The sequence below is a fragment of the Styela clava genome, chromosome 12 (genome assembly GCF_964204865.1).
Source record: "Styela clava chromosome 12, kaStyClav1.hap1.2, whole genome shotgun sequence".
In the NCBI taxonomy this organism is placed as follows: Eukaryota; Metazoa; Chordata; class Ascidiacea; order Stolidobranchia; family Styelidae; genus Styela; species Styela clava.
The window spans coordinates 4429830-4453508 of NC_135261.1; the positions used below are offsets into that span (position 1 = coordinate 4429830).

General features: G+C 37.4%; 2 protein-coding genes across 2 annotated transcripts; one reads left to right on the forward strand and one right to left on the reverse strand.

The window, feature by feature from the left end:
• The first annotated feature begins 1302 nt into the window (after positions 1-1302).
• On the forward strand, positions 1303-9200 carry LOC144430744 (uncharacterized). Its single transcript, XM_078118816.1, has 5 exons — positions 1303-1436; positions 3942-4072; positions 5057-5218; positions 6555-6766; positions 7435-9200. The coding sequence occupies exons 1-5, from the start codon at positions 1333-1335 to the stop codon at positions 7630-7632; spliced, it is 807 nt and encodes a 268-aa protein (XP_077974942.1). The 5' UTR covers positions 1303-1332; the 3' UTR covers positions 7633-9200.
• A 4058-nt stretch (positions 9201-13258) lies between these two features.
• On the reverse strand, positions 13259-19572 carry LOC120330183 (uncharacterized). The gene is made up of 5 exons (XM_078118741.1): positions 19436-19572; positions 18595-18725; positions 17432-17593; positions 15455-15669; positions 13259-14879 (listed from the first exon to the last, which is right to left on the reverse strand). Exons 1-5 carry the CDS (start codon positions 19537-19539, stop codon positions 14679-14681), a joined length of 813 nt encoding a protein of 270 aa, XP_077974867.1. The 5' UTR covers positions 19540-19572; the 3' UTR covers positions 13259-14678.
• Positions 19573-23679: the final 4107 nt, after the last annotated feature.

Consider the following 23679-nt stretch of genomic DNA (forward strand, 5'->3'; position numbering starts at 1 on the left):
CGCGATATCTCACGAAAGCAAGATTGAACTTGCTCCAGATTTTGCATATGCATTCATCCTATCTCGGACCAGAAGCCTATTGATTTTGGGCAAATTATGTCGTATAATTAGCGAGTTATTAATTAATTAGTGATGGGACACAGGGTGTCACTATGGAGTGAGAACGCTGCTTTGGGGGATCCCCTAACTTTCGATCGATAAGTCTTCGGTCTCTGACCGATATTCTCGTTTTTTATTTGGTATCGAAGTGTTGCCCAATAGTAATTGCATGTGTGTCACTGCGGAAAAACTTAGCAGCATTTATTTTGCTCAAGTAAAGCCACGCGTCGATGTCAAAAACTTGCTGATGGCAAAAGACGTAGTTTTCTCACATTAAAAAATAATTTATTGGGAAATAAATGTTGCATAAAATTGATTGTTTTATATTATTCATTTAATTTTGCTCCTAACAGTACTACATGTCAGATGGAATTTGAGCATATCTTTGTGTCGTGAGATTTTACGAAATCTATTTCTATTTTTAATTTGGGTCCCTTGCAAAAGGTTGGGAACCACTACTCTACTCAGCACATTGGTTGTAAAATAATTATTCAAGAATTTATGGATACCGAGAAAAAATTTGTAACTCATTTTAATATTAGTCACCACATGAAAAGATTTGTTCAAAGTTTAAAATTGTTTCATTTGTTTCAATTGTGCATTTTCCTTAACTTTTCAATTCATCGCTGGACAAACTTTACTATTTCATAACCTATCGAACTAACGACAATTAGAGCGGTGGCCTACATCATAGCTTTCCAAACTGCGGGTCGCGACCCCCCAAGGAGGCGCGCAACGAATTTTACACCAAGTATTTATTGTACTTTTTTAGGCTTTCAATTCGAAACATAATTATTAAAACTAGTGCAAAACATGAATCTCGCTATTTTGAGGGAATACATAGGATCATACAAGCGGCGCGCTTGCATAACAACAGGGGTCGCGGAAAATTGAAAGGGGTCGCGAGCCCAAAAGATTGGGAAGCTCTGACCTAGATAATTCAAAAAAAAACTTTGATATAATACTTGCATAATCTTATTCGGTCAATGGTAAGAAAGGACCGTGGACAAAAATTCATTCAGAGGATTTTATGGTCATGGAATATTCAGGATTTGATAAGTTTAGCTTTGAAAGTTGAATTCGTGTTAAAATTGCTTATTCGCGCATACTTTATGTAACGAATAATACTAATCTGGAATGGCAGAGATTTATATACTTTGTTGAATTATTAAACATTATGACGACACAAATCTTTGTTTTCACAGATTCTCTCGTTTTAAATAATTATCAACTATGACATCACCAATAGTCACTTTAGTGCTATTTATCTCACTTTCCATACTCACGAACGGAAGGAGACAAGATAGAATTTGTTTACAATTAGACAGTGAAAATTGGTATGTAGCAAATTTTGCAAAGTAATATTTTGGTAATTTTACGAAAATCTTGTAATTATCAGATCTAGCAGCGACTCATTGATAACAATATAAATTTTTATTTTGTTTCAGCTTGAATTTTGGACCATGGATTCATTTTTTTTTATACCCCCCCCCCCCCCCCCCATTAACTCGAAATTTATGGCCATTTAAAAACATAGGCGTTCGCAAATTAAACAATGACAAAATGGATAAATCTATGCGATGAGAGACGTTGTTGTAATCGACAAATTAATGAAAAAGTCACGATAAGAGCAAATGAAATACACCAAAAAAAAACACCTTTGTCTCAATACAAATTGAACGCGGAGGGCTACAATTTGTCATTATCACTGCCACTCGCAGCGTAGGTTGAACATCGTTATCTACACTATGAGCAAAAGTTGATTTAACGATTTCACTCTACAATCGCTCATGTCAATTTCCAAGTTTTATTACTCATTTCACGTTCACATTTTTTATTAATTAACTTTGTTACATTGAATTTCTTTGATTTTTACTGATCATGTCCTGTGTAAAGGAATGCTACTTCTGAGAATTACTCGAGATATCTTGTAAAATTAACAGGTGATATACAGTGATTTTTAAAGGAAAATCTTTCGATCTTTATCCTAAAATCGAATTAAAAATCCATAACTACATTCCAGTAATATGTAATGCCAGGCGATTACCGGTAAATATTTCTTAGAGTGATTGCAGTGTGGATTAAAGTTCTCAAATTTGTATTTCGATAGAACTTAATTTGTAATTTATGTACGATTAACATAAGGTCGGCCGATTTGAAAATGTGACGGACGCAATGCATGGCTACTTGCTACCACATTTGAACAATAACGTTATTAATTGACCTTTACATGTTATAGTTGTTATTATAAATTTTTATCGCAATTGCAGCCTAAATTATGGACCATTCTCTTCCTCAATTTTCCCCCGCTAATTCAAAAGCTATGTCCATTTAAAAACAAGGACGTTTGCAAGTTAAAATATAACAAAAAGGATAAACCTATGTGATGAGAGACGTTATTGTAATCGATGAATTAATGAATCCAAAGTCACGATAAGAGCAAATGAAATAAAACACCGTTGTCTAAAAACAAATTGAACGCAAGGGGCTGGAATTCGTTATCATACCAGCCACTCGCGACGTGGTTTGAACATCGTTATTTGCATTCTAAGTTACCATTACGTAGAGAGAAGATTGACCACCTGAAGTTAGCTATCTAGTAGCTTCGTGCCCAGATTTCGAAAAATAAGTAATACATGACAATAACCCGATTGCAAATCGGTTTTGAGTAAAATGTAAAAATACTTTTTTAATTAAGATATTGTTATTTCATTAAGATTCAATAATTTCGCATGATGAAATTTTATAGTTGTATTTGTATGACGCTGGCGTGCCGTGACGTCGTAATGGCGCACTGCGACTTATGCAGAAATGCAAATATAGCCTATGGACGTACTAAATACTGCAACTGGACTGTATTCATCATTGCTTGAAACCAAACATTCGAAAAACTAATGTGATTCGAAAAGCGCATGTCGGTTGCAATATCTATGATGTTTAATCGCAAAACTGTTTTTTTGTTAATAATTTTTAATTTTTTAATAATAATATTTTTTATTTTCAGAAATATGTATATATATGTATACATATTTCTGAAAATAAAAAATATTATTATTTAAAAATTACAAAGTAAATAAACGATATAAAAATATTTTTCAATATTTTTGTAATTACTGACTTGATGAAATAAGAAACAAGAAATCCGCATGATAAATGTGGAATAGATATGTCGGAGATAAGTGTAGCACAACCGTTGTATAGGAAAATGATTAAATTTCCCCACGTTTTGTTGTGCTTCACTTATCTTCGACATAAATATACCTTGTGGAATAGATATATTCTGATTGAAAATAAATTGTTATATAAAACAAATTAAGCCTAATTATTATATTAATGAAATATAAAATCACTCAGAATGTTTGGCAAACCAATGCAGGTCGTAAGGAATAGCATTTATTATTTGTGATATTTTAATTTTCCGTCAGTTTTTATTTGTGCTTTCAAAAAATAGTCGACTCGATTGTCATTAGGTTTTCCGATGACCTTTAGTTTAATTGCAATAATTAAAAACTGATACCGCAAACGCCGCAATAGACCAGCCTAAAATTAGCCATCAGTACCTGTAAGCGGTACGTGGTTTAATGTTTTGAATGAAAACGATAATTTTGAACATGTGAGCCAGTTTGTAAGCGCTAACTCTCCAAAACACTCTCAAAATGGGCGTTTCAAATGTTGCAATGGGATGGGGATAATTTTTCGGGGGTCAAGGGTCGGGTAAACGTCCACAATAAGAAATGCTGAAAGATTCCGGTTCTAAATCTTCTACCTATGAGCGATACAGCGCCTTGTGCTGAACAACTTTATGAAAATAAATAACGACTAATATATACATTTATTTTTAGTGCTGAAGTACAAATCATTCCGGGCAAAAAAGGCCGGAAAGGGGACAGGGGCTTTCCTGGACTCAAGGGATCACAAGGAGAAGTTGATTATGTTGAACTCGAAGCCTTGATCAATAGAAAAGTCGAAAGAGGTGAAAACTACAAGATTGTTCCATTTGCTATTGTAGATCTATATGCAGAGCTGTCTGGTCAAATCCTTAGATGGATAATATAAGACTTACATATTTAACCCGGGAGAGATGAAAGCCGATAAGACGGCTTAAGCATACGACGAACCACGGCCTCTCGTCCGGTTACCAGTCCATGTCGGATATGGGGTTAGTTAGCCAGTTAGTTGTTTTGGAAGCATGGACTTGATGGTGGATGAACCACCCTACAACGCAGGAGTCCAGCAATCTTATCGCACATAACTATCACCGCATGGGTTTCAAACCTGCGAACCCACGCAGAGTAATCAGAGGTGTGATGGCGAGCGGTTTGTCAACGCTTAGGACGGTGCGCCATACCGCAGATTGGATTTATGCCTTTGAACTAGCAATATAAAAATGAACAACTTTTCTACAAACATTCGAGAGTTATTCAACATTTTTTGTGCCAATATCATGTCATAGCCAACCATTTCAAAACATCTGTCATCATCTAAAACAGTGGTTACCAAACTGCGGCCCGTGGGCCAATTACGGCCCGCGAAACGATTTGACATGGCCCGCCGAACTTAAGTGAAATAGTTCAACACTTTGTTTTTACCCTTTTGCGTTCTACATACCGCCAAATCGTAATATTCGCCATATTCGTATCAATTCAATTATACCGGTAGCTTAATTATACGTACCGGTACCAGTTTCGGCCCCTTATGGGCGCTTCCTTATCCCGGCCAGCGAATTTCCCCTACTTCTAATTTTGTTCAATCAACATTGCGAACCACTGACCTAAAATCTTTCTTTAATAATAAATTCCTTGCTACCTACATATAAGTGCCATTCACTTACGTGGCATTTCAGTTGCGTCCACCAACATTATTTCTTTGACCGTATTTTGTGATTTTTTCCAAACATAAAACGCAAATGTATATGGTTTCATTGTTAGTAGACAGATTTCATAACATTTGTGTTTAGCAATGGAAAAGCAGCGGGCAGAAATGAACGAAACAATGAATGAATTGTTGGAAAGAATAGAGAAATTAGAAGGGCAAGAAAGCACAAACACCTTTGCAGTTGCCACATCTGCTCGTTCCGTTTCAACGACCCTTTCTCTGCCTGCTGGATACACTGAACAAGGTTTGTTGCATCACATTAGTGATTCCCAAGTCGTGGGCCAATTACTGCACGCGTAACAATTTTGGATGTCCCGCCGAAGTTGAGTGAAATAGTTAAACACTTTCTGTTTTTACCTTTTTTGCGTTTCAGATACCGCCAGTTGTTACGTCATTATCACAGTTTAATTAAGCACGTGTATAATCGTAACAATTCAATTATACCGGTATCTTAACTAATTGAATTGTTACGATTATGCATATGCCTAAACTGTGATAATGACGTAACAATTGGGTGTATCTATAACGTAAAAAGGTAAAAACATAAAGAGTTGAACGCTGGGGCGCGCCCCACAAGGAAGGCGTATACAATTTTTTTGAGGGGGCTTGAAGCTAATTAAAATTAAAAATATTTGTTAGATTTGTTTTGATGCAAAATGGGTTTTCCACCCCGGTACACGAGAAGACAAAAGCGCAGAACCAGCTTAACTGTGAAAGCGATTTACGATGTGCATTATCCATCACAAAACCTGGAATTAAACATCTTGTCAGCCGCAAACAACTGTACTAACAAAAATAACAGCAAATTTTGCTTGTTTTTAAAACTTTTCATTTATTTCATTATTTACGTTTCATCCACGTATTTTCAACGTGTTTCTAAATAAAACATTCCTTCGTCTTGCTATCTGTTGTAGCTAGTTGTTTTTGAGGTGGGACGCGGGACTTGACAAATTCTAAATAGGGGCGCGACTTAAAAAGTTCAAGAACCAATTTGCTAAACTATTTCACTCAGCTTCGGCCTCATTAAAACGTCACGCGGTTCTATCCCTCTTTGATAATTAGTATTCAAACCAGAGTAATTCACTTGGCGAGCAGAATTAGCAACTCTCATGACCTTTGACCGATGCTGTTAGAAACGTTTTCATTGGTCTTTGAGGGGACGCTCGCCCTCCGCCGTTTCAGAGATCGTCAGTTTGCGAGGTTGCTTTTCGTACCTGGTTTGAAGAATGGCATATTTATTCCGGGGGTAAGGAAAGCCGATGAGACGGTTTAATCATATGGTGAACCACTGCCTCTCGTCCGGTTACCCGTCCATGTCGGGTATGGGATTAGTTAACCAGTTATTTGTTTTCGGAAGCATGGACTTGATGATGAAGGAATCCATCGGCGAGTCGAGGAGTCCAGTCCAGCAATCCTCTCGCACATAATCATGCATTGATTCGAACCTGCGAACCCACGCAGGGGAATCAGAGGTGCGGTGGCAAGCGTATATAAAGCATAAACGTTCGATATGCAAATGTATGATAACACACTTAGATCAATTATTATGATTTAACAATTAATAATTATTTGAATTACAGATATTGTGCGCTATGACGGAAGAATATTCATACCATTGGCATCTGAGGTTTGGAAAGCATCAGCGATCGCCAAATGTCACCAATTAAACGGGAAATTAGCGAATATATACAACCAAAATCATATGGACAATACAACGACGTTTATTCGTGACAACATGATGGGCGGGAAACGATTTATATATTTTCATCTCGGCATGACATACGACCCAATTGTAAGTTGAATATAAAAAGCTTGATCAGTATTTCCAATATTTCGATCTGGAAGGGTGAAGGCTTTTCGAGTCTCTATACGTCTGAGTTATTTTCAAGAGTGAGGTAGCAAAGTACTCAAAATATTGACAAACTGTATAATATTATGACATCACAACTGACTTTTTTAAAGTTAAACAATAAATTTAAACGATATGTAAGTTGTGATGTCATAATATTATACAGTTTGTTATCTTTTTGAGTACTTTGCTACTTCACTCTGCGTAAAATTACTCAGACGTACGGAGACTCGAAGAGCCTTTATCATTCCAGATCGAATGTTTGTTTCATTTATTTAGTACTGATTGCGGCACACTTGATGCGAATAAAAACTAGGGAAAAAATATGAAAATGGCATTTCATGGTAAAGAGGGCGCGAAAAAAAAAATGTTGGTTATCGAGCAGCGACACCTGTGATGAAAGCATAACTTTGATACAGAATGATAGAAAGGAGTCGAACAATATATATAATTATAAAGATGAATGTCAAAAAAAAAAAAAAAAAAATTCGTTACAAAAAGGGAATCCGGGCACCGGGAAGTACCGGTAACTTTTAACTCCAATAACTTTTGAATATAATCTAATTGTTCTAATAATTAAGCATCTAATATAGTTTCACTTCTTTTTTTAGAATCAGATTCTTCGTTTCCGAAACGGAACTGTGACTTTACACAGTGGTTTCAAATGGTTCAAAGGGTATCCAAACAATGGGCAGAGATATACTGGTTGGACAAGCATGTTGGTCAGGATTGACGAAAATTCAACAAGCCCATATCAATACTTTATCAACTACCCAGATAGTTACAGTTACCTCCTGTGTGAGGTTTAAACTTTTATACAACTGTTATAGAAAATTGTCAGATGAAAAATTTAAGATGGAGAAACTCTTTCCGTGTAAATACTACGTATATCCCCAGCTTTTTATTTTAGTGTGGTGTTATTAGTTATAAAACTATTTTTCACCAAATAAAATGTGTTATGTATTTGACTGATCATCATCACCGGCATATGAGCCCCTTTCTGAATATTCAAATACATTTTTTTTTATGTTAAGAATTAAAGCATGGTGTCACACCTGAAATTTTAGTGCAGGGGGGGCCCATTATATTCTTTACGTATCAGAATTTCTTATTGAGACTAAATTATATTATAACCTAACAAGTATATAATTCACAATTACTCGTTTAATGAGCCTATAATTAGGCAAATGGCAACAAAACGCAGAAAAGTTGATGCCAAGTGCAAATGGTTTAATGGCGCAGAAATATTGAAATGGTCAGTCTTCGCGCGCTGTTTAAAATTTAACTTATGATCCGTGTGAAATAATGTGATTCATTGGCCATCCGTTCGGTTTTTAACTTTCCAAAAAATATGTGCGGCCCGCCAGTGACTTGCAACCTTTAATTATGGCCCGCAAGCGACAAAAGGTTGCCGACCCCGGGTATAAGCCGACCGTTTAGAGTGCGATTATAGTTATGCGCGTATAAGCCGACCAATTAGTTTGGAAACTTTTTTATTTTTCAACTTTTTATTGCTTCTACCTCAAGTTACGAAGTGAATTACATATTTATATATGATAGAATTTACATATTTATTCCGGGGAGAGGAAAGCCGATAACACGGCTTATATGAAAAACCACGGCCTCTCGTCCGGTTACCAGTCCATGTCGAGTATGTTATTAGTTAGCCGGTTATTTGTTTTCATGTGCATGGAATTAATGGGCGCTTGTGTGAACCCCCCTTTGGCAGTGAAGAGTCCAGCAATCCTCTCGCACAAAATCTTCCCCCACAGGATTCTAACTGCGAACCCACGCAGGGTAATCAGAGGTGCGAGCGTATTCCTAACGCTTAGCACGATGCGCCCCATCACCGATCTGAAAAAATAAAACTGTTGATTTAGCAACCATGTTCATTTATAAATCTACTGAGGACAATAATCCCCGCTGAATTTACAGTTCGATTACTCATTATTCTATTTCTTAGATGTGCTCAACAAATTTCATTATTTTTACCTTTTTATTCATGATATGTGATAAGTACAGGGTGTCCATAAAGTCCCTTTACAATTTCAATTTGTTATGAAGTCTGTTCTCGATATATCTTAACCAGGTTTGTTGTTGTTTATTCAGTTATTGTTTGAGTATTTTTCTTCATTTAATACATCTGTGAGGACCATCACTATACATGGTATCGATAAATTCCCATTTAAAGACTTCATGGATACCCCATATTATTGAATTGCTTTCAGCTGTTTATGTCAAAATGAATTCAAGAAATTAAAAAAAAAAGTTCGAATTCACTAAAAAAGTGACTCATATTTCATACATCTGAATTTATCGTTATTTTTGCAAAACCTATCAATATTAGCCTTGAATCGTTCAATGCAGGGATAGGCAAATTAACGCTCACCATGTAAATACACTATGTACAAACAATGAAAAGGCGTAAAAATGCTTTTTCGGGTGAATGGGAGGCTAGGAGCACTTGGAAGCGGACCAATATTGGTTTGACAGTAACAAGTCTAACGGTAATCAGGAGTAATAAGTATCATAAAAAATGCCTACAGCAGTGGTTCCCAACCTTTTTCGACTAGTGGGCCTCCTTCTGGAGGCTTTTAGCACTCATGGTCCCCTGTTTATCATTCCGGTGAGTGGTATTTTGACTGATTGATTCCAAATCCTATTAATATGAAACAAATCATACACAACAGAGCGAAAACACACTGCGAAATAACCTTATCAAGGAAGAATAATCTGGGGTCGGGGGATGGTCGTAGGAGGTAGAAAGTAAAATCAGTTTTGCGACTAGCGTTGTGTCCTCCCTCCAACTGCTCTGGGGCACTGCTCTGGGGCAAGGGCCCCCGGTTGGGAACCACTGGTTTACGATTACAGCAACAACAAAAATACGACTCCGAGCACCGTCAAGCAAGGTTACCATAGGGACGATATTCTAAAGACAACACAGCACTAAATACAGTATCTTGTTTCCTTGAAAGTTCTTCAGATAATTTTCAAATTCCGTTGTACAGTAAATTGGTTAGGCCAACTTCTGATCCTCCTCTGTATGCCACTGTTCTCGTAGGTGGGCGATCCGTGGGCATATATTCTTGCTCCGTTAAATCTTTTAAAATTAAATTTGCATCCCCGACCCTTTTACTAAAAACTTTATGCACCGGCGTTCCGGAATAATAAACTTTTCTTGTACTCGTTGCGAGAAGCATAATTCAACCTCCCCGCAAAATTGGACTTGTCATTTAAACCGGTGTCCCCGTACCCCTCTCCGATTGTCACCTGTTCCAATCTTAGGGTGCTCGTCGGCCAAGTCGTGCCCCTCAGCTCGATCCTCGAGTTCTCCTTTTTCTCCCATACCGGAGTAATCTGCATCCAACATTTCCTTATCTTCTGCCGCAACTTTTTTTCCTGTCTCCCCTCCCATTTCTCCTGCTTTTCTCATCTTTAGCTAAACCGATAATTTCTATTTCTCACATCCTAAAAACATCACTCCACCTTTATTTTCCCCGGATTCAAAAACTTATTCTAACTCAAAATTTAAACCGGGAGAAAAAATGTCACCTTTTATGCTCCCTCTTCATCTTCGCCCGGTTTGCCCAGACAAAACCCATTGAGTCTGTCTACATCAGAACATCCTCCCCGTAGAGTAAAACTTCTTCCCCTTCCTATGGACTTAAAGCCTCCTCTCTTCGGTCAAATCCGACCTCCAATGAGGGAATTTTCGCCTAAACGCGCCTCCAGGCCCGTGCGCAGTTATGTCAATAGGGACTCCGAAAGGTAGTCGTTGATATCGTGGCTGCGTGCGGCATCAGAGCCTGATTTCTGCGCCGGGTGATCGTCAGACTTCATCTCCTCAGGAGGGTGCGTTTCCTTTAGGTCAGTGGTTCTTGACCTTTTTTTTTGTCAAGTACCCCCTGAGTCGCGAAACAATCGACGCGAACCCCCGTAATGCGCATTGATCCTTGTCGTCTGCCCAACTAATGAATTCCTAAAATCTTCCCCAAGTTTCAATAAGCATAATCACTTTCTCCAATGCTTGCAGCACGCTTTCTTACAGATTTCAGTTTGCCTGCGAAGCCGTGAATTTCACATTGTTGCGTCACAATCACAATAACGCAAAATCAGTGAAAATCTACGTTTCAATCGGCAAGCATTTTCCTCTGGTAGTAATAAATGATATTAAAAAGAGCAACACACAAAAACTCGACTGCCGTCCAAGTACCCCTGGAAATCTTCTCGTGAACCCCTGGGGTTCGCGAACCCCAGGTTGAGACTTGAGAACCCCTGCTTTAGGTGTTCTAAACCTAATATGTGAAGAGTTTACGCGATGGTCCGGAATGCAATTCAAACCATCCAAATGTCGTGTTCTGTGTTCTTGCATTGGTTCGTTCTGGAGGCACGATGGCCGCGGACAGTGAGCCTTTCCATCTCAACGGCGGTGAGGTTACTGTTCTCTGCCGGGATGACTTCTGCAGGTACCTTGGCAAGTATATGGGATACCGGATCGTCGGACGGAGTGAGTTTTTAAACCCAATCTTAATTTACATTCGGAGGCTCTTTGCTTCTGAGCTCACTAAGCTCTTCTTCCAATTACGGATTAGGTATTTTCGTCGGCGCGACTTCGAGCGGCTGGACGCGGGCATCCGTTGTCTGATGAGAACCGTTTTTCGGTTACCAGTCCGGACCGGTCAGCCGTTTTTCCATTCCACGACTACGGTCGGGGGTCTGGGCGTCCCGAATATTGCCCGCGAAGCTGACATATTACGAAGCAGGTGCAGTGAAGCATTTCTGTGAGCAGGGAGAGAATAAATTCCCCTCGTTTATATTGATGCATTTCAAGTACCCCAGTCGGCTCCGAGACTCTGGGGTGTAGCCTGGTTTAAAGAGACATCGATTTGAAAGCCCCCGTAGCCGGGATGCCAGTAAATGTGTCACATTGTCCGCCTTGCCCAATGTTGAAGAAATCATCGGATGTTATTATATCGGTTTCCAACCGGGATTCTGCTGCAGCCTCGGAGTTCCGCAAGTTTCCATTCAAATCCTTGAATCTATATTATTATAGGAGTGTATATTGTTTAATATGATCAAATACTTACACTTTGAGGATCATTTTTATTTTTTCCAAGGTTATGTCTGCTTCCATATATATCTATAGCAGGGATGGCGAACCTTTTTCAATGAATGGGCCAAAACTTATATTTTTATCACCGAACAGAAGAGAGTGGGGTCACATATATTTAATCAATTCTTGTATCTATAATAAACTTCTGAAACATATCTTATAAGCTTATGCTGGTGTAGTTTGGGCTTTACTTATGTAACACTTCTTTCAGGGACTTATTAAGGCACTCGATTTTATGAAATTAGGGCACGGGGTTTGAACCAAAAATCTTGAAATACATATTACAACCTGGGTGAGGTGACGAGCATGATTTTTTTCAATACAACATTTCTTCATGACATTCGCTCTAAACAAGGCCCTGTGGAATGAAATCTTTCTGATTTTGCATTGCCTACCCCAGGGTTTCCCAAACTGGGGTCCGTGGACCCCTGTGGGTCCATGATGACTGCACAGTGGGTCCGCAACGATATGAAAAGAACCTGATCAATCTTTAATGATTGATTTCAATCCAAAAGCCATTGCATCGTTTTGGTTGAGCTTTGGGGACTAATATCCATTGCTGTCAGGAAAAGCAATTAAAATTTCATAGCCTTCTGCAATGACCTACATGTATGAGGCAGCCAGCTCTTACTAATATGATGACAAAATACAGGTTGATAATTGCCGTACTTACCGTACGATCTACGGGTTTGCTTGTCACAAATTGCTCCGAGATTCGATAAATTGTGCAGTCCAATGCAACCTCATCCATCACATAAATGTCGTCGTTTATGTTGTTGTTTTGTAAATGAAACATTATTCTTCTTCGTTGGTTAGGCACAGAAATTGATACGGCATAGGATGGGGATCCGTCAAAACTAAGAATCACAAATAGGGCTCCGCGGCCCAAAAAGTTTGAGAAACCTTGGCTTACCTAATATATGATACTGTAAAGCAAAATGGAAATTACTCGCCTCTGCAGGGTAGCTTGTGTAAGATGACAAATCAGGGATAATATACAAACCCACGGCCATGGGTAACACAGACAGTAAGACAAAAAAATATCCACGTTTGACACCGTACCTCTTTGGGCATCTCATCTATGCGAGAAATTTAGTGTGACCTAACCAATTTACTGTACAACGTAATTTGAAATTTATCTGAAGAACTTTCAAGGAAACACGATACTGTATTTAGTTCTGTGATGTCTTTAAAATATTGTTCCTATGGTTACCTGCTTGACGGTGCTCGAGTTGTATTTTTGTTGTTGCTTTAAACCAGTGGTTCCCCCCCCCCCACCCTTCTCCTGAAATAGCATTTTTACGCTTTTTTGTATTGTTTGTACATAGTGTATTTACATGGTGGACGGTAATTTGCCCACTCCCTCCTGCATTGAACGATTCAAATTTAATATTGATAGATTTTGCAAAAATAACGATAAATTCAGATGTTTGGAATACGAGCCACGATATATTACAATTTTTGAATTTCAAATTAGGTACTGAATATGTCATGAATTTTTATATACGGAACTATCTTTGGTGAAATATGAATCACTTTTTTAGTGAATTCCAACTTTTTTTCTAATTTCTCTAATTATTTTGACATAAAACGAATATTTGAATAAACAAACAAAAACAGCTGAAAGCAATTCAATAATATGGGGTGTCCATGAAGTCTTTAACAATTTTTAAAATTAGAAAGGAATTTATCGATACCATTTATTGATTTGGCCCTCACAGATGTATCAAATGAAGTAGGAATAGTTATACAATTACTCTTTTAAAATTAAAAAACAATAAACCTGCTTGAGACATAATGAGAACTGACTTCATAACAAAATTGAAATTGTAAAGGAACTTTATGGACACCCTGTATTTATCACATAATATGAAGAAAAGGTAAAAATAATGAAATTTGTTGAGCACATCTAAGAAATAGAATAATTGGTAATCAAACTGTAAATTCAGAGGGGATTATTGTCCTCAGTAGATTTATAAATGAACATGGTTGCTAAATCAACGGTCTCATTTTTCCAGATCGGTGATGGGGCGCATCGTGCTAAGCGTTAGGAATACGCTCGCCACTGCACCTCTGATTACCCTGCGTGGGTTCGCAGTTAGAATCCTGTGGGGGAAGATTATGTGCGAGAGGATTGCTGGACTCTTCACTGCCAAAGGGGGGTTCACACAAGCGCCCATTAATTAAAAACAAATAAATGGCTAACTAATCACATACTCGACATGGACTGGTAACCGGACGAGAGGCAGTGGTTCGCCATATGATTGAGCCGTCTCATCGGCTTTCCTCTCCCCCGGAAATAAAAAGGGGTAAATTCTATCATATATAAATATGTATTTCAATTCGTAACTTAAGGTAGCAGCAATAAAAATTTGAAAAATAAAAAAGTTGCCAAACCAGTGGGTCGGTTTATACACACATCGGCTTAGACGAAGATGAATTTGAAGGATTTAAAACACTTCTTACCGTTATTAATAAAAGTAAAACATAACAATAATGGTTATCATTTTTATTACGTATTATTACGTATTTATTATTACGTATTATTACGTATTACGTATTATTACGTATTTATTACGTGTATTACGATTGGTAGGGTCGGCGGGAGGACCTAAATTTGGAAACACCCCCCCCCCAAAAAAATAAAATAAAAAGCTGGGGATATACGTAGTATTTACACGTAACTAGTTTCTCCATCTTAACTTTTCATCTGAAAGTTTGCTGCAACAGGTGGATGGAAGTTTAAATTTCACAAAGGACGTACTCTTTACGATCTGGGTAGTTGTAAATGTATTGATATGGGCTTGTTGAATCATTCTGAATCTTGATAACCATGTTTGTGAAAGTAGAATAATAACCCTGCCTATTGGTTGGAGTCCCTAAGAGCCATTTGAAACCCCTGTGTGATGTCACAGTTCCGTCTCGGAAACGAAGAATCTGATTCTAAAAAAAGAAGTGAAACCATATTAGATGTTTAGTTATTAGAACAATTTGATTATATTAAAAAGTTATGGCAGGTAGAAGTTACCGGTACTTCCCGGTGCCCGGAGTTTTTTGTAATGTATTTAATTCTTGGACATTATTATTTTTAATAATTATATATATTGTTCGACTTCTTTCTATTCAATCTGTATCAATATTAGACTTTAATCACGGGTGTCGCTGTTCGTTTACCAACATTGTTTTTTCCGCGTCCTGTTCATCGTGAATGTGTTTCATGTCTTTTTTTCCTAGCGTTTTCATTCACATCAAGTGTATCTCAATCATAACTAAATAAATGAAACAGAATGTTTGAAACAGACACTCAATCTGGATCTATCAATCTCCCTACGTTTCATTTCCTCTTAGGCAGAGTCTTATCTGGAGCGAAGGTGCAGTACACAAAAGTACACATAATAATGGCAAACTTTATAATATTATGACATCACAACTTACTTTTTTTAAATTTTGAAAAAATAAATTCGAACGATATGTGCAGTTAGGAGAAATACTGATGAAGCTTTTTATATTCAACTTACAAGAGGGTCGAATGCCATGCCGAGATGAAAGTCTTTATATGAAACCCCGTCCAACTTGTTGTCACGAATGAATGCCATTATCTTATCCATATGATTTTGGTTGTATATATTAGCTAATTTCCCGCCTGCTCGTTGACATTTGGCGATCGCTGATGCTTTACGAACCTTTCTAGATGCCAACGGTATGAATATTCTTCCGTCATAGCGCACAATATCTGTAATTCAAATAATTATCCATTGTTAAATTATAATAATTGATCGAAGTGTGTCATCATACATCTGCATATTGATTGTTAATGCTCTCCATTTTTCGTTATATTATCTTCAGGCTCGGCGGTGTGGCTCATCGTGCTGAGCGTTATTAAGCTCTGATTACCCCGCGTGAATGCGCATCGCAGAGCGTCGCTCCTACTTAAGCTATCATCGGCAAAATACCATCAACCGGTAGAGGCAATAACAATGTATAAAATTTATCAGAGTAATCGCAAGATACGAGATTGAAATAAAACCTAAAATTCTGAATTATAAATTCCGTAAAAATATTGAGATTTCACGCTGCATCACAAGTTACGTCAACCTCACGTAGATCATTTTCGCTCACTTCCGAGACGACGTCACACTGCCTCGCGGAAATGAATTTTGACGCCCGACACAATGGCGCCAAATTGGCAATTTCCGTTTAGATAAAGACGGCTTTCGAGTGTGATATTTTTGTATTTTATTCTGTCCATGTGTGAATATATGCCAAAATCACATTAATGAAAATATATGTCTTACTTAATCGACGACGTCAAAAACCGAATATATGAAAACGAGAAAAATTCCAAGTTCATATGGCACTGCATACTGACTTAACAACTATTTTATGCCTTGAAGTCGAAATGACAGTTATTGAATTTAGCCTGGGTGAATTTTATTCACTCGAAGTGAAAAATTAATTTAATTTCTAACAAAAATCCCGGGAACTATCTCAATGTTAATTAACAAGATTAAGTTGAAGATTAAATTTAACAATTGTGTTCGCCGTGTGTTCGATATAAATTTATCACTAATAAAGATAACAGCATAACATCAACAAAGCTATCCGTCGAGAATATTAATATTTCAAAGACTTACAATACACTAACAAAAAAATATTTCATTGTAGATTGAAACGGTTTGCATCAGAGATATTTGAGTTTGTTATTTCCTGATTAAAATGAATAAAGTCTTCTGATACTGATCTGACGTAACGAGGAAATTGAACGATGTAAACATAGGACGATGGAAGTTTCAAATAATGCATTCTCGCCGCGACGTTCAAACGTTACGTTACAACGCCGATCGAGCGTCTTATCCTCACGAAACGTAATTACGTAATTACGTCACACGCATCGGAAGCCTCTTTATCTCTGTGCGTCGCAGAAAAGTTTTAAAAAAAAGCTTGCTGTTATTTTTATTAGTACAGTTGTTTGCGGCTGACAAGATGTTTAATTCCAGGTTTTGTGATGGATAATGCACATCGTAAATCGCTTTCACAGTTAACCTGGTTCTGCGCTTTTGTCTTCCCGTGTACCGGGATGGAAAACCCATTTTGCATCAAAACAAATCTAACAAATATTTTTATTTTTAATTAGCTTCAAGCCCCCTCAAAAAATTGTCTACGCCTTCCTTGTGGGGCGCGCCCCAGCGTTTAAGACTTTATGTTTTTACCGTTTTACGTTATAGATACACCCAATTGTTACATCATTATCACAGTTTAGGCATGTGTATAATCGTAACAATTCAATTAATTAAGATACCGGTAAAATTGAAATATATACACGAATATATCGAATATACACGTGCTTAATTAAACTGCGGTTTCGGTATCTAAAACGCAAAAAGGTAAAAACATAAAGTTTAACTAATTCACTCAACTTCGGCGGGACATTTAAAATCGTTACGCGTGCAGTTATTGGCCCGCGACTTGGGAATCACTAGTCTAATGCAACAAACCTTGTTCAGTAAATCCAGGAGGCGGAGAAAGATTCGGTGAAACGGATGGAGCAGATGTGGCAACTGCAAAGGGGTTTGTGCTTTCTCTTCCTTCTAATTTCTCTATTCCTCTCAGAAATTCATTCATTGTTTTGTTCATTTCTGCCCGTTGCTTTTCCATTGCTAAACACAAATGTTATGAAATCAGAACAACTGTCTACTAACAATGAAATCACATACATTTGCGTTTTATGTTTCGAAAAAATCACAAAATACGGTCAAAGAAATAATGTTGGTGGACGCAACTGAAATGCCACGTAAGTAAGTAAACGGCACGGCACCTATATGTAGGTAGCAAGGAATATATTATTAAAGAAAGATTTTAGATCCGTGGTTCCCAATGGTGATTGATCAAAATTGGACGTGGGAGGATATTCGCGGGCCGGGATAGAAGTGCCCGCTATGGGCCGAAACCGATACCGGTACGTATAATTAAGCTACCGGTATAGTTGAATTGATACGAATATGGCAAATATTACGAATTGGCGGTATCTAGAACGCAAAAGGGTAAAAACAAAGTGTTAAACTATTCACTAAGTTCGACGGGCCATGTCAAATCGTTTCGCGGGTCGTAATAGGCCCACGGGCCGCGGTTTGGTAACCACTGTTCTAGATGATGACAGATGTTTCGAAATGGTAGGCTATGACATGATATTGGCACAAAAAAATGTTGAATAACTCTCGAATGTTTGTAGAAAAGTTGTTCATTTCTATATTGCTGGTTCAAAAGTCATAAATCCAACTCTGCGGTATGGCGCACCGTCATAAGCGTTAACAAACCGCTCGCCATCGCACCTCTGATTGCTCTGCGTGGGTTCGCAGGTTTGAAACCCATGCGGGGTTAGTTACGTGCAATAGGATTGCTGAACTCCTGCGTTGTAGGGTGGTTCATCCACCATCAAGTCCATGCTTCCAAAACAACTAACTGGCTAACAAACTCCATACCCGACATGAGCTGGTAACCGGACGAGAGGCCGTGGTTCGTCGTATGCGTAAGCCGTCTTATCGGCTTTCCTCTCTCCCGGGTTAAATATGTAAGTCCTATATTATCCATCTGAGGATTTCACCAGACAGCTCTGCATATAGATCTACAATAGCAAATGAAACAATCTTGTAGATTTCACCTCTTTTGACTTTTCTATCGATCAAGGCTTCAAGTTCATTATAATCAACTTCTCCTTGTGATCCCTTGAGCCCAGGAACTCCTCTGTCCCCTCTCAGGCCTTTTTTGCCCGGAAGGATCTGTACTTCAGCACTAGAAATAAATTTATATATTAGTCATTATTTATTTTCATAAAGTTGTTCAGCACAAGGCGTTGTTTCGCTCATAGGTAGAAGATTTAGAACCGGAATCTTTCAGCATTTCTTATTGTGGACGTTTACCCGACCCTTGACCCCTGAAAAATTATCCCCATCCCACTGCAACATTGTAAACGCCCATTTTGAGAGTGTTTTGGAGAGTTAGCGCTTACAAACTGGCTCACATGTTCAAAATTATCATTTTCATTCAAAACATTAAACCACGTGCCGATTACAGGATGGCTAATTTTAGACTGGTCTATTGCGGCATTTGCGGTATCAGTTTTTAATTATTGCAATTAAACTAAAGGTCATCGGAAGACCTAATGGCAATCGAGTTATTTGATTTACAACTATTTTTTAAAAGCACAAATTAAAACTGACGGATAACACGCAAGACCGCCGTATTTACAACCATGCTTGAATATTTGTCGGAGCGAAAGAAGTGTCGGAGCGACTTCATGAATTGCTGTTGTTACGTTATCGTAGGCTTATTGCTGATTGGTTATTGTTACGACAATAAACAAGAAACATCCACTGAGACTGAACAATATAGTCTTCAAAACAAGAGGTTTATATTGTTATCAATGAGTCGCTGCTAAATCTGATAATTACAAAATTATCGTAAAATTATCAAATTATTACTTTGCAAAATTTGCTACATACCAATTTTCACTGTCTAATTGTAAACAAATTCTATCTTGTGTTCTTCCGTTCGTCAGTATGGAAAGTGAGAGAAATAGCACTAAAGTGACTATTGGTGATGTCATAGTTGATGATTATTTAAAACGAGAGAATCTGTAAAAAACAAAGATTTGTGTCGTCATAATATTTAAAAATTCAACAAAGTATATACATCTCTGCATTTCCAGGTTAGTATTATTCGTTACATAAATTATGCGCGAAAAAGCAATTTTAACACGAATTCAACTTTCAAAGCTAAACTTATCAAATCCTGGTTACTGGCATGCACCATGCTTCGCGCGAAAGTAGAATATTTCATGACCGTAAAACTGTTGCGATAAAGTGACTGTATCATATGGTTCCATTACATTTGAACCCACGACAATTGCACCTGCATGCCATTGCACCTATGAAATTTTTTTTGGTTTTACAGATATTTGTACTCATACTAACCTAACCCATGGTTTTTAGCACCCGCATATTGATTGAACCCGCGGATATACACATGGGTTCAAATGTACATGGGTTCAAATGTACGGTCACCGTATCATATATTTATTCTTATTCATGGCATATATTTTATTTAACTCTGCTCAGTTTACACTCAGACATATCACGATATAAATCCACAGATATATCGTATATTACAGTGATTCCCGGACCGCAGCCAACGAGCCAATTACGGCCCGCGTAACGGTTTAATATGGCCCGCCACTTCATGTGTTTGGCCTATTGCGGGCACTTTCCTCTCCCGGCCCGCGAATATCTTTCCACTTCTAATTTTGGCCAATCAACTTCGGTCAATCAACTTTGGGAACCACTGATATATTGCAATACATTATTGCTGAGTTGCTTTTCACGACAACTTCGACTGCTGTCTACCAGCTGACAAATAATACATTATGAACCAAAACTTAATTTAACAATTCAGCTTTGCCTGTTCTTGTTTCAATCCCTGCATTTATTTTGCGCATTCAAAGTCAAACAAAGTTCACAACAAATACTCGACACACCAGCGGTTTTCTGTTTTCTTATACCTACATGTTTACAAACTTTAAAAGGCATAAAATACACATCAACGAACAGAAAATTGAGATTCATTTAAAAGTTTAAAAGCAGCATTTTTTCGTGTAAGTGCGTCGTATGTTTGTTTTCGAGTAAATGTGGCGCCGCACCAACAAATACTTTGGGAACGGCTGCGAAATTGCATAACCAAACAACTGTTTCAAAACTACCGACCGTTTCACATCGCTTGGTAAGTTTGTTGTCGGCCGGAAATTCTCACATGAAATTTGATACTGGTAAATAGATTGAGTTTCGAGAAAACAAACTCGAGAAGTCTATGACGGGCCATAGTTGGCAAGCAGAGAAACTAAAAAAATAACTAACTAAAAGTAGTAGTAGCCGATAAGATTACTTAATCACATGGCGAACCACGGCCTCTCGTCCGGGTACCAGTCCATGTCGGGTATGAGATTAGTTAGCCCGTAAGCGACCTACGCTTACATCAGGCATGTCCATGTATAAAAAAAATTGACTTCTCACAAGGGCCACACTTCCGGGCCTGGGTTGTAGCCCACAGGCCGCCTATTGCATACCCTCTAAGCCAAGTTTATTTTTACAGACCCGTAAAATCCAAATGTACACAAAATATGACAAAAAAGTAAGCGCACTGACGAAATTGGGATTGTTTTGATATTTTTTCCAAACAGTAAAAATCATAGCGCAAAAATAGCCAAAGTTTCAATATCTAACAGAAAGTAAATAATATTTTAGTTTCGACAGACTTTCAAATTATGTATTGAAAATAACCAGTCTTTCAAAATTTTGTTTTGTAGTAACCTATACCTTTATCAAACGGCCATTGATTTAAAAATTTGGTTTCAGGTTAAAGGTTAGATTTTTGAAAGCCTTGTCACAGGATGAGAACGCTTTGACGCCACATTATGGCCTAAACCTAACCTGGTACACATACTGCGATATCTTGGTTCGCATACTACAGAAGCATCTTGAAGTGCACTCTTCGGGACATAAAATATGGTAGTAATTTGCTTCAATACAATAGAACAATTCTATCAAAAGGAACAATAATAATTCCACAATATTGGCACATATAAATGTAGTTAACAAACGCTTTATGGACGGTAAGTTGACTGCAATTTTCAGGTAATAAAAATAAAACAAACCTTCTAATGTCTTGGTGGAAATATGTGACAATTATTGGGGTTTATGTAGTTTCTTACCTCAATAACTTACAGTAGGCTTGGCGCAAATTTTTTTGCATATGTCATTCCTAACCCCCACCCGGCTATGTTATCTAAAATATACGTCGCTATAATTTAGCAAGCTCTATAACCTGATTGTGACGTCGTAGTGACGTCATTTTTTGAATGACGTTGTCAGATGGGGGTTAGAAATAACATATGCAAAAATGCCGGTTGTAGTAAAAATATTTAAAAATTACCGTTCAGGGTTTCTAGTGTTTTTAACTCACCGTACATAAGATTGATAAAAAAACAGGCTACCATTCAATTTCTGATATCTGTGGTGAAAATTTCCACCATTCATTTATTTTTCCTATTTTGTGTTAATTATATGAATTACAATGGTTTAATATGACTCAATATAGAATATTCCAGATTCGATGACAGACTTCAAGGTGTTTGTTCAGAATTGTAAATTATTCGGTTCTGGATTTCCCTCTTTGTCGTAAAGGTTACAAAATGAGAACTAATTTCAGATAAACAACATAAAAAAAAACATGGAAAAAAATTATTAAAATAGGAAAAATATAGAATACTAGATTACCAGCGTAAAAAATCTTATACAGAAATCTGTGCAATACAGAAAAATGATACATATATTGTTACCATGTCACATTAGAAAAATAGTGTAATGATCTTATGCAGTACCATTTGTATTAAAGCACTAAATAATGAAAGAGCACTCTAGAGTGGCCCAGTACATTGCAGTACTAGCGTAATGTACCAAATTTACAAACTTACAGTATTTTCAAAAGGTTTTTACCCTATAGTTCTTCTGGCATACTATTGCAGTAGGCTACATCAATTTGAACTATTCATTGTCAGATTGGAATCTTCTTGCAATGTCAATATCACATAACGTGCTGATTTAAATAGTAAGTAATACAGTATAGTAATTTGGTGGGAGCTGACTTTAATGACGACATGGTCGTATCGCTCTCTCCAGTTAATACGGAAGATAAGTTCTTCTCGTTTCATTACTTTTGCTTCAATATTTATTATTATTATCAAATTTAATTTATCGTGATTTCTGTTTGACAAATATCACTTCTCTCGTTGATCAGGTTTGTATAATAGGTTAGCTTGAGTTAAACTTTTGACACTAAAAACCTCATACCCATATTTCGTGTTATATTGATGTTTAATATGATTTCTACTGACTTCACATTTTATTTGAAATTTGTTCAATCACATATTCTCTCTATTTCTTCTATATTGTACTTGTTCCCATAATCTTTTTCATTCACCTAATAGCAATGTACAGTTTTAAAAATAGTTATCATTGTCAATTTCCGTCGGAAATCCAAGTTTTCGCTCTTGGTATCTATCGACATCTAGTGTTTACGTATATTTTACGAATCCTCATGTCTTCTGTTGGTGCAAAATGTTACTCTAGCCCAGGCCGCATGCGGCCCGCTAGATACTTCTGTGCGGCCCGCGGGTGATTTGAAAAATATGCCACTTCTCGGGTATAACAATCAAAGCCGGCATTGTTATGCAAGCGCGCCGCTACTCCGATCATAATCGAAATCGTGAAATTTAGGTTTTGCACTAGTTTCAATAAATATCGAACTTTGTGTGAAATTGGTGTGTCCTTCGCGACCCCTAAAATTTGTCGCTCGCCCCCTCGCCCCCCAGTTTGGGAAACCCTGATTTAGATATATCAGTATTTAGACTGTCACGCTTAAAACAATATCGGTATACAATCTCACACCCATTAGTGCATATTAGCAACCTATTAATAACCCCATTATTTTTTACCAGCTGTTTACGAAACTGAAGTTTTTTTTTAATCAAATTTAGAACTTAAAAAACAATTCCTTCATTTATGAATGGTGCAGAAATTCTCTCACAAAAGATTTTGCTATTTACTGTAAAATTTCTAATAAATTGAAGCAGATTTTGTAGAAAAATGTAATTTAACAGTCAAAAAAGTACAACAGAGGAAGATCTATTGCTACT